The 12,388-nt window shown below is 40.2% G+C and overlaps 1 protein-coding gene across 3 annotated transcripts in view; it reads left to right on the top strand.

The window, feature by feature from the left end:
- Positions 1-624: 624 nt before the first annotated feature.
- The window catches only part of CYP4X1 (cytochrome P450 family 4 subfamily X member 1), a 37,831-nt gene continuing 26,067 nt past the window's right edge, over positions 625-12,388 (top strand). The window contains exons 1-4 of one of the 3 annotated variants that reach the window (XM_072772252.1): positions 631-939; positions 7,920-8,061; positions 9,877-9,921; positions 11,294-11,421. In XM_072772252.1, the coding sequence (XP_072628353.1) occupies positions 763-939; positions 7,920-8,061; positions 9,877-9,921; positions 11,294-11,421 (492 nt within the window). In that variant the 5' untranslated portion in view covers positions 631-762. Of the gene's footprint in view, positions 940-7,919; positions 8,062-9,876; positions 9,922-11,293; positions 11,422-12,388 lie in introns of all 3 variants that reach the window. The other 2 variants (XM_072772253.1, XM_072772254.1) reach the window with 2 other exon arrangements.

The following is a 12,388-nucleotide window of genomic DNA, read 5'->3' as shown; positions in this document are numbered from 1 at the left end:
GGCGCGATCCTGGAGACCAGGATCAAATCCCATGTCAGGCTCCCGGCATGGAGCCTGCTTCTCCCTCTACCTATGTCTCTGCCTCTCTCTCTCTCTCTCTCTCTGTGTGACTATCATAAATAAATAAAAAATTAAAAAAAAATTACACATATCCATCCCCAGCCCCAAGATCCCCGTGAGTTTTGACAAAATTTCAGAGCAGGGAAGAAGATTTTTAGTTTGGGGGTGTTTTATTTTGTTTTCTTTTTTAATAATAAATTTATTTTTTATTGATCTTTTTTTTTTTAAACATAGCAGTTTACCATTTATTTGTGGCAACGAAGAAAGACAATGGCCTTGGCCTTGTAATTATTTCAACACCTAAATTCTGACTTCCCATGATTGAAAACTGTCACAGCTGAAGTGTGACATTCCAGAGGGGCATTAAGAAGTCGCCCTGAATGAAGATTGCTCTCTATTGATAAAGGGTTAGATGGGATGAGCACTGGGTGTTATGCTATATGTTGGCAAATTGAACTCCAATAAAAATAAATTTAAAAAAAATTTTTTTTTTAAGATAAAGGATTAGAAACCCGAGAACTCGCGCCTGCCTCCGCTGGCCAAGCCTGAGCTGTCCCTCCCAGCGCTCTCCCTCCTCCGGGGGAGGAAGGAGCTTGATGAGGGCACCGAGTCGCCGTGGGCTGGGGACCTCTCCCTGCGGCGCGCGTAGAGGGCTCCCCCCTCCCGGGCCCCGAGTCCGCGCGCGCCCCGCCTGGTGCGGGGATGGAGTCGTCCTGGCTGGAGACGCGCTGGGCGCGGCCCTTGTACCTGGCCTTCGCCTTCTGCCTGGCCCTGGGGCTGCTGCAGGCCATCAAGCTCTACCTGCGGAGGCTGCGGCTGCTGCGAGACCTGTGCCCCTTCCCCGCGCCCCCCACCCACTGGTTCTACGGGCACCAGAAGGTACCGGAAGGGAGGGGCTGAGAAGGATGCTGCCGAGGAGACCGGCGGGCGGGCGGTGGGGCGGGCTGTCTCCTCCCTTCCCTCTCAGCGTTGCATCCTGCACTGACCTCTCTGGCCCAGCCTGGGGCTCTGGGCATCTTTCCATGAACTCTGGGCTTGCTCCTTCACAGCGCTGCAGGGAAAAGGCAACAAGCCCGGAGCCTCTGGAGTGGAAGCCTGGGGGGCTGGGAGGGCCTATGCAGAGTCTGAGCACAGAAAAAGAGCGTTCTGCAACTCAGGGCTGGGTCTAGCGGCTTCACCGAGCTCTTGCATTTGTGTACTGCATCTTGAAAAGCCTTCCACGCGGGTCGCTAAAAGATAGTTACGTTATTCTAAATAGTGCTTATTACTTGCAGAAAATATGCAAAATCGAACACAATTAGTTGCCACCCTTAGTGTGTTACCACCAGAGAAAATGAACTTTTCCCAAGATTCTTGTGAAGTAGAGAGCAGCCCCCACCACTCACTCAAAAAATGATGGCAAATTGCAACGTGTAAGAGGGAGACCTTTACCTTCTGTTCCTCCTGTTCTCCACATCCACGCTCACCCCTGATTACTTGTTTTATTCGTTCAGCCAGCTTTGAGTGGAATTGTGTGGTGGATGCTGGAATTGCAGAGAGCAGACTAGTACCTACCTTCAGAAGCCCAAGGCAGATGCGTACTTAGACTACAAAGAGAAGATACAAATACAGGGTAATGAGTGCTTTGATAGAGACCTTAGGGACAAGGGGATCTTGGAGGGAAGTGGGTGTCTCTATCTAGGGGAGGAAGGAAAGCCTGTGAAAGTCTGGGCAGAATTTTAAAGGATGGTTGAGGTGGGGAGGGTATGCCCCGCAGAGCTGCTGCATGATCCTTCAGCTCCACTCTTTTTTTAAAATATAAATTTATTTTTTATTGGTGTTCAATTTGCCAACATATAGAATAACACCCAGTGCTCATCCTGTCAAGTGCCCACCTCAGTACCAGTCACCTAGTCACCCCCACCCCCCGCTCACCTCCCCTTAATCCTTCTTTCCAAAAGCAACCACTCTCAACTGTTTTACATGTTTCTTTCAATCCTTATTGGTAAAATATTACTATGTTGCATTTCTTAATTTCATAATTTTAGATATCCTTTTATTAACTACTTTATGATGAATAATCACTTATACCTCATCTTTTACTGTCCCAATATAGTTACATGGTATTTCTTGGTTAAAGAGAAAAATTAGTACTTATATTATTTTGATTATGTAAATGCTTACTTACCACTGATCCAATGGTTGATTTTGTTCCTTCTCTCATAGAACTTTCTTCTCTCATGTTGTTATTAATGTCCTTTTCTCATATGCTTAGTTTTTCAAAATCTATCACTATTTTTTTCCCAAATGTTTCTAATAGATCTATCAAACACATCTCAACAACATTTTCAAATACTGAAAGATATCAAACAATCTATCAGTCCATATACTTTTCTGGAGGCATTTCTCCCAAAGACTTCTCCTCCCATTCTAACCTGGACTGGTTGCTCTCTAGGCCTGGTACACAGATAATGTGCTATTCTGTGTCATATCTTCTGTTTCCTGGATAGTATATCTTTTTTTTCTGATTTATTTTATTATTTTTATGGTAGCTTCTTGAGATTGAGTGAAAGAATGTCGGGTGAATTCTTTGAGCTCTCAAATGGCTGAAAATGTCTGTTAAAATTCATAACTTAGTTGATAGTTTGGCTGGGTATAGAATTAGAGTTTGGAAATACTTTTCTCTCAGAATTTTGAAGACAACATTCCATCATCTTCTAGCTTTCAAGGTGACTGTTGAAAATTCTGACACATTTCTGATTTTTTTCCCAACATCATTACTGTAGTAAAATGCCCATAACATAAAATTTACCATCTTAAACATTTTTAAAAGTGTACAAGTCAGTGATGTTACATACATTCATAATGTTGTGCAGTCATCAACACCATCCAACTCCATAACTCTTTTCAGCTTGTAAAACTGAAACTCTACACCCAGTAAACAATAGTCCCCCATTTCTTTATCTCCCCAGCCAGGAACCACCACTCTATTTTCTGTCTCTGTAATTCTGACTACTCTACAATTTTGAGTACTAGTATTTCGTATAAGTGGAATCGTGTAGTATTTATCTTTTTTGTGACTAGCTTATGTCACTTAACGTAATGTCCTCAGGGTTCATCCATTCTGTAGCATATGTCAGAATTTCCTTTCTTTTAAAAACTGAATAATATTTCACTGGCCCTATATACCTCATTTTATTTATCTATTCATCCATCAGTGGATACATGGGTGGTTTCTACATTTTAGCTATTGTGAACATGGGTGTACAACACCCTACTTTCAATTCTTTTGGATAAGTACCCAGAAATGGAATTGCTGGATCATATAGTGATTCCATTTTTAATTTTTTTAGGAACAGCCACACTGTTTTCCATAGTGGCAGTACCATTTTACACTTCCACCAGAAGTGCACAGAGATTCCAATCTCTCCACGTTCTTACTAACATTTGTTTTCTGTTTTGTTTTGTTTTTTTTTTTCCTGATGGTAGTTATCCTAATGGGTGTGATTTGCATTTCCCTAATGATTAGTGATGTTAAGCATCTTTTCTCTTTTTTTAAGATTTTATTTACTTATTTAATTATTCATTCATTCATTCATTCATTCATGAGAGACACAGAGAGAGACAGAAACATAGGGAGAGGAAGAAAAGGCTCCCCGTGGGGAGCCTGATGCTGGACTTGGTCCCAGGACCCCTGGATCACAACTCAAGCCTACGGCAGACAGACTCTCAACCATTGAGCCACTGAGGCATCCCTTAAGCGTCTTTTCATCTGCTCAATGCCATTTGTATATCTTTTTTGGAGAAATGTCTAGTTAAGTCTTCTACTCATTTTGAATCAGGTTGTTTTTTGTTGTTGAGTTTAAGATCTCTAGTTGTTCTGGATAAGTGGAATCTCACTTATCAGATATATTATTTGCAAATATTTCCCCCATTCTGTGTTTTTCACTTTTTATTCTGTTATACTGTCTTTTCATGAACAAAAATTTTTAATTTTCATAATGTCCAATTTGTATATTTTTTTTCCTGTGCCTTTTGTGTCATATTGAAGAAGTCATTGCCAGATCCAATGCTGTGGAGAATTTGCCTTGTGTTTTCCTTTTTTGTTTTTTAAGATTTTGTTTATTTATTCATGAGAGACACACAGAGAGAGAGGTAGGGACACAGGCAGAGGGAGAAGCAGGCTCCATGCAGGGAGCCCAATGTGGGACTTGATCCCAGGACTCCACGATCATTCCCTGAGCTGAAGGCAGACACTTAACCGCTGAGCCACCCAGGCGTCCTATGCCCTATGTTTTCTTCTAAGAGTTTTACAGGTTTAGGCCTTATATTTAGGTCTTTGAACCAGTTTCAGTTAATTTTTGTATATGGCGTTTTGGTAAGGAAGGGCCCAACTTTATTCTGTGGCATGTGGATATCCAGTTTTCCCAGCAACATTTGTTGAAAAACTATCATTTTCCCATTGAATGGTCCTGGCACCTTTGTCGGACATCACTTGACCAGATATTTGAGGATTTATTTCTAGACTTTCTATTTTATTCCATTAGCCTATATATATATATATATATATATATATATATATATATATATATATATTCTGTGCCAGAATCACACTGTTTTGATTACTGTAGCTCTGTAATAAGTTTTGAAATCAAGAAATGTGAGTCCTTCAGCTTTGTTCTTGTGATTTAAGACTGTTTTGGCTATTCAAGTTCCCTTGATATTCTATATAAATTTTAGGATGATTTTTCTATTTCTACAGAAAACATCAGTGGGATTTTGGTAAGGATTACATTGAATTATAGATCACTTAGGGTAGTACTTACATCTTAACAATAATAAATCTTCCAAGGACGCCTGGGTGGCTCAGTGGTTGAGCGTGTGCCTTTGGCTTAGGTTGTTGGTTGGGAATACTTGGTTTTCCAATACTTGGTTTCACATCCTAAATATTTTATTCTTTTTCATGCTATGGTAAATGGACTTGTTTTCATTATTTTCTTTTCAGATTGTTTGTTAGAAATGCAGTTGGTTTTGTGTAGAAAATATAGATTTTCTACATTTTAGTGTAGAAATGCAACTGACTATTGAGTCTAAGGTTAATTCCTTGTGTTTTCTTCTAAGAGTTTTATACTTTTACCTCTTTTGTTTAGATATTTGATTCTTTAAGTTAATGGTTGCATATTGTGTAAAGTAGGGGTCTAACTTTATTTTATTCTTTGTGGATATCTAGTTATATCCCAGCACCATTCGTTGAAAAGACTATTCTTTCCCGCCTCCCCCCCATTGTATTGTTTTGGCACCTGAGTGGGAAAAACCCATTCTTCCTCCTGTGTTTCCCCTTTTCTCTCACATTATGGCCATACTCAAAACACTTTTGACACCAGATATTGGGTGAGTGCCCCTGCAACCAATCAATTTTGTGGTACTAACTGAGTGTCCTACAACTTAATGAAATTCTGACTGTCTACCCAGAGAAATCATCAAATCCCACAGATTAAGAATTCAGCCTCACAGGACTATCCATCCCCTCCCCACTTCAGGTGCCAATGATAAGTCCAAGTTGTTACTACGTTCAATCACCTGTAAGTTGGAGATTCCCATAACCTCCTCCTTGGGTTTGGTTAATATGTTGTATTAGCTCACAGAATTTAGGAACACAGTTAATTTACTGTTTACCAGTTTATTAAAAGTGGTTAGGATAAAGGATACAGATGAACATGCAGTTGGAAGTGATGCACAGGATAAGTTATCTGGGAAGGAGCACAGAGCGCCCATGCCCTCTCCAGATGCATCACTCTACCAGTACCTCCACATGTTCACCAAACTAGAAGGTCTCCAAACCCTGTACTTTTGGAATTCTTACAAAGTCTTCCTCATGTAGGCATGATTGAACATTAACCCCATTGCCAATCCTTCTCTATTTGTGGAGAATGGGAAATGGGGTTGAAAATCCCAAGCTTCTAATTATGGCTTGGTCTTTCTGGTGACCAGTCCCCATCCAAGGGCCCACCAAGAACCACCTCATTGGAACAAAAAACACTACTATCAGTTGACTATAAACATGAACTTTATTTCTGGATTCTCAATTCTATTCTATTGATCTATATGTCTACCCTTATGCCAATACCACACTGTCTTACTTTGCTTTATAGTAAAGTTTTGAAATCAGAAAGCATGAATCCTCCAATTTTTTTTTCAAGATTATTTAGGCTATTCTGGATACCTCTGGTTTCCATATAAGTTTTAGGATCAGCTTGTCAATGTCATCTACAAAGAAGCCAGGTGTGATTCTGCAGGATTACATTGAATTTGTAGATCAATTTGGGAATTATTGTCATTTTAGCAATATTAAGTCTTCTGATTCATAAACATGGGATATCTTTACATTTACTTAAGGTTTTTAAAAATTTCTTTCAGCAATGTTTTGTAGTTTTCAGAATATAAGTCAGCTTTCCAGGGAACATTTCATGGGATAAAAATGCTGGTTGATAACAGAGGAAATTGGGAGCCAGAGTTTTCCATCTTTTCTGAGGGTACAAGCAATCACATGGCAAACTCTGTATGATTGGTCACACAAAGAAGAGTTTGCCAGCCTTAGGGTTTCTTTGCAAGTCAGGACCCCCACAATCATGTGTCGCTGAGCATGCACAGACACACACATACAGGTGCACACACACTCCCACTTTATATAATAAATGGATATAAATGAATCTTCTTGTCAGTGATTTATTTTTTTTTTAATTTTTTTTTTATTTTTTTATTTTTTAATTTTTTTTTCTTGTTGTCAGTGATTTAGAGGAATTTTTTAAATGAGCCATTAGTAAACTACTTATCAAGTAAAAAGTTCATCTGTGATCATGGCATTTATACTCTGATTTATAAATGTTAGAAGCTGGGAGTTTTTTACTTAAACATTACTTCAAACTTCAAAATGAGCCTCCAAGTAGTAAGGGAAGAGAATGAGATTTTCTTCATAGATGGAGTGGGTGGGTTTTTAGGAAGGAGCTTTTACTATGAAGTCACAAGAAAAAAATCACTCCTCAATGATTAGAGAAAGGAAAAGGGAGAGGAAATTGTGAATTGGATCATGGGTCATGTTCAGCCTATCACCAATTAGCTTCCCATAGGAAAAAAATCTTTCTCAGCTTTGACTCCACTCCTAATCAAAATGTGAGACATTGGCAGATGAAGCAGATGAGATTCTCTTCACCTTCTCAGTTGGGAAAACAGTTCACCATGTCATTTGACATTTGACAGGGGCTTGTTCTGGAGATACAGCATACATTTACATTGAGAAGATAAATGCCCTGACCTTCATTAGAAAAGTATATTCTGGGGCTCTGGGATGTCATGGTCAGCTAAGTGTCTGATTCTTGGTTGTTTTTTTTTTAAGATTTTATTTATTTATTCATAGACACACAGAGAGAGAGAGAGAGAGAGAGAGAGAGAGAGGCAGAGACACAGGCAGAGGGAGAATGCAGAGAGCCCGACGTGGGACTCGATCCAGGGTCTCCAGGATCAAGCCCTGGGCTGTAGGCAGCGCTAAACCGCTGCGCCACCAGGGCTGCCCTGATTCTTGGTTTTAATTCAGATCATGGTCCATGATCAGGGTTGTGAGAAAAAGCCCTGCATTGGGCTCCATGCTAAGGGGGAAGTCTGTTTGAGATTTTCTCCTTCTCCCTCCCCCTCTGCCTCTCCCCCCAGTTCTCTCATTAATTAATTAATTAATTATATTTAAAAATTATACTCCAAGCTTGGAAATGCCAAGGAATGCATGTTTGTGCGACCTTATCCAGGCCCTAGATCAGCTTGCTTCTGTAAGAGGGTTGAGTCCAGACTGTCGGGTTCCTCTAACTTCCTTCACTCTTTTTTCACTGCAGTTACTTCAGGATGGTAAAATAGAGAAACTTGAGGAGCTTGTTGAAAAATACCCTTGTGCCTTTCCTTACTGGGTTGGGCCTTTTCAGGCATTTTTCTATATCTACGACCCAGACTACGCAAAGACATTTCTGGGCAGAACAGGTAAGAAAAGGGATGAATCTCAGGAACCTAATCCTCCTAAGAGTGATATGCAAAACTCACAGGCAGGATTCTAAAGAAATCCTGAAGCAAAGATTAGTATTGGGCCTTTAAGAGACCTAGAGACACACTGATGATTTCCAGAGGGGAGGGGGATGGGAGAAATAGGTGATGGGAATGAAGGAGGCCACTTGTGATGAGCACTGGGTGATGTATGGTAGTGTTGAATCACTACACTGTACACCTGAAACTAATATAACACTGTGTTCACTATACTGGAATAAAAGAAGAAAGAAAGAAAGAGAAAGAAAGGAAGAGAGAAGAAAGAAAGAAAGAAAGAAAGAAAGAAAGAAAGAAAGAAAGAAAGAAAGAAAGAAAGAAAGAAGAAAGGAAGGAAGGAAGGAAGGAAGGAAGGAAGGAAGGAAGGAAGGAAGAAAGAAAGAAAGAAAGAAAGAAAGAAAGAAAGAAAGAAAGAAAGAAAGAAAGAAAGGAAGAAGAAAAAAGAAAAAAGAAAAAAGAAAAAAGAAAAAAGAAAAAAGAAAAAAGAAAAAAAGAAAGAAAAGAAAGATAACGCCTGAGTGGCTCAGTGGCTCAGGTCTTGATCCCGGGGTCCAGGATCGAGTCTTGCATCGGGCTTCTTGCGAGGAGCTTGCTTCTCCCTCTGCCTATGTCTCTGCCTCTCTCTGTGTGTCTCTCATGAATAAATAAAATCTTTAAAAAGAGAGAGAGAGAGAGACCTGGAGAAAGTGAGGAGAAGTTTCTGACCAACCCTGAAAGAGATTCCCACTCCTCCTGCCCCACCCAGTCCTTTGTCCAGCTCAGACTCCCATGGGCCCTTGAGGGTATATCTTAAAGCCCAGTTGGCACCATCAGATCACCAAGGACTTCCTTTGCCTCTTGGTTTTGTGACTTCATGTCAGCAATACCTGCCACCCCCAGCCCCCTGTTTGAGCATAAGTCTTTCAAGGAATTCAGAAGTAGCTCTGCCTCTGTTGGTTCAGTACATATACCTGACTGCTAGATCATTAATTTACCAGTATAACCTCTTGACTGTGGTCCAAATTTTATTTATTTATTTTTTGCTTTCTGCATACTTCTCAACTGTGTTTCCTTTTAGGGCATGCACAAGTCATCTATTTCCCCCATCCAAGCCTTTTTCAAGACATCCATGGTGGATCATCTCATAGCACAAAATTAAAATATCTGGTTTTTGCTCCATCATCTATGTTTTAACTAACTTAGTTTTAAATACAATCTTATATTCTAATCTTTTTTCCTTGTCCACTGTCTCTGTTACTTTCAGTAAAACCTGATAAAGGAAAACAGCTTTTCCCTGAAAGTCTCCATGTTCCCATGCCCCCAGCCCTATTTTGTTTCCTGCTTACCCTTTAAAGGACAAGAGCTGTAAAATACCTCTATGTTAGAGTTCACGAGAACCCCAAGAAGCATTTGTCCCCCATTCTCTGTGGTTTGCCAGCCCCTGCTCTAATCACTAACCTACTTTCCAAAAAGGATATAATATACTGTCCGAAATCCTCTTCTGGAAACTTGGTAACCCTTAGGCAATCTCTACTTCTGTTGGAGAAAGTGTAAGCAAGGGGAAAATCTGGGTATGTGTACCTGTCTGCCTCCTGGGGTTTGTTATTCTCTGGTTTCTCAACCGAGACCTGTAGTTTTCCTAGGCCTACCAAGGCTATAGGGAGTGAGTCCTGGGCTCCTTTTTTGTTATTTATGGTTAGTGCAGGCAAATTTAAAGAAACTTCACCGACTTTGGTAATTTCTAATGCTGTCATTTGTTTCTTCTGCTTGACTCTGCAGATCCCAAGTCCAAGTACCTGTACAAGTTCTTGATTCCATGTCTTGGTATGTATGTACAACAGAGTAGGGTGACACACTGAGGTCCCCTTGCTATAGCAGAGCATTCCAAGAAACAAATCAGAATGCTCGAAAGCATTAAGAGAGTGATGATAAATCTATACTGCAAGTTTTCTAGGGGGAAGATCAAGAGTGAGTGCTAAGCCAACACAGCACAACTTCTCAGGAGCCCTCTTTGTCCATTTCTCTCCCCAAAGTCTCATTCTTAAGGCACATGTGTGTGAATCCATCCCATCTCTGTCTTTAAAACTGTAGCCTCACATCTATATCCTTTATTTTATCCTTTCTTCCCTCTTGTTTTCTTGGTTCTTCCCCTTTCTTTTTGGAGTTCCTTTATTTCCATTTGAAAACCAGTGCAGTTTTGCTCTGAAGTATAGTTTGTAGTATTCCATTAGCAGATAAATTAAGACTTTTAGTCATGTAATTGGTATTTATGTTAGACAAAGAAGGCATTAAATGAAAAAATTGTAGGTTTGGGGTTCAGAGCTACTTGGATTTGAACACTGCCTCCCACTGACTAATTGAATGTGATTTTGGGGAAATCATCCAATAAGCATTACATCTCTGGGCCATTGTGAGGATTAAGTGAAGCCCATATTTCCCACACTTAGTGTAATGTCTGGCATTGTACCAGTGCTGGACCATGTGTCACAAACCTGACGTGTAAGCACTCAATGAATGATGGAAATTACATATTAATAAACTTTACAGTCATTTAAAACCAAATCTTTAATGACCTTTCTTGCAACAAAAGGTTGTGAAGCATTGGCCTTCCTGAGAGTTTCCACTTCATATCATTTATGGGTGTAAAGCACAGACTAGGGCTCGAAGACGAGACATCTGGGGACAGAGTAAATACTCGGGTCTAGTTCCTTGTAAATTTTGTATTCACAGCATAGTTTATGGGTTGGTTTGGAGTCAAGAGAGATGAATATGTGTTGTGTTTCTACATCAAGTTACAGGCCATGCTAGTTGCCTCATATATACACTTTCATTTAATCTTCACAGCAACACAGTGAAGTAGATGCTTATTATCACACTTCATCATTAAGAAAACCAAACCTTGGAAAGATTAGGTAACTTATTCAATTACTACAGAGACAGTAGCTGGTGATTTCAGGATCAGCATACTCATCAGGCTGCAAAACTTGGTGTGTCTTCCTCACAGTGTTGAATACATCCATCCCAGATGTAAGCATCAAAACTAACTTCCAATTTAATATATGAGCCCTGCTCTGATTTCCACTCTGTTATGACTACCTGTGTGCCATGGTCAGCCCATGATGTTGTGTTTCTCACCTCTCTTTTGTCATCTCATCTAATAAAGTGGCATGAGGTTTTATCCCTTTTATTTCTCAAGGAAACGGACTAGTGAATCTGGAAGGATCCAAGTGGTTCCAGCACCGCTGCCTACTAACTCCTGGGTTCAATGTTAACATCTTGAAATCATACATCAAGGTGATGGCCCATTCTGTGAATATAATGCTGGTAAGTGAAGGGAAAAAGAGTGCTCTGATGTGTTCCAGAATGTTTCCAAAAAGGAATGTATTTCACATCTGTAGTGGGTAGTGAAAGTCAAAGGAGGATGGCTCCTAGAAATTAGCCAATGTACAATTACCAGCTGAGCAAGAGGTGTCTATGTAAGCCTTTGCTTTGGTTCTTTGGGTGATAAAAAATGATGAAGATCTGGTCATATGACTTGGATGTATTTTGAGACCCTATGGCAGTAAACCAAGTACCAAGTAGTGAGATTCAGATGGTAAGTGCTATAACTGACAAGTGATGGAACCAGGAACAGCTATAGTAGCTTCAGATGCAGAGGGGACTCAGATTTGCCAGGAAATATGAACGAGACTTGATTATGTGGATAATACAGATGAGGGAATTCTAGGCAGAGTGAGTTAGCATGAACAAAGGTGTGGAAGTTAGGATGAACTTGCCTGATGGTTACAAAGACCCTAGAAAGGATAAGTGTCTACATTAAAGTCTCAGATGTGAGTTTCCTCTAGTGGATAGTAGGAGGATCATTAGGAGCTGATTTGAGCCTTTTCAAAGAGCCAGGAAGATGCTGGCAGATGAATATTCCCATGGGCATGATTTATAAATGAGTTCCATTCCAAAACTTCAATTGTACATGACATATTTAAATTTTTTAAATTTGTACTCGTTTAAAAATCAGACAAGTAACTCATTAATAGAAGTTTTATTATAAACTTTAAACCCCACAAAGTCAAAGTTTCCCTCCACCTTCATCTGTAAACTCATCCCTTTTCCCAAGAGAGACCTGCTGTTACCAGCTGATTAACTGGGTTCTCACAGAAGTGGATTTAACATCAGTTGCCCTTGTTGAGGTGAAAATACCCCTATCTCATTCTTGGCAGCAAACCAGAGGGCAGGCTAGGGGGCCCGGCAGGGAGCATGCTATTTCCATTCTGTGCAGCTTTGTGCACAATTG

This window comes from Canis lupus, chromosome 13 (genome assembly GCF_048164855.1).
Source record: "Canis lupus baileyi chromosome 13, mCanLup2.hap1, whole genome shotgun sequence".
NCBI lineage: Eukaryota > Metazoa > Chordata > Mammalia > Carnivora > Canidae > Canis > Canis lupus.
The sequence above is the reverse complement of the archived record's forward strand: the minus strand, read 5'-3'. Positions and strand labels throughout refer to the sequence as shown.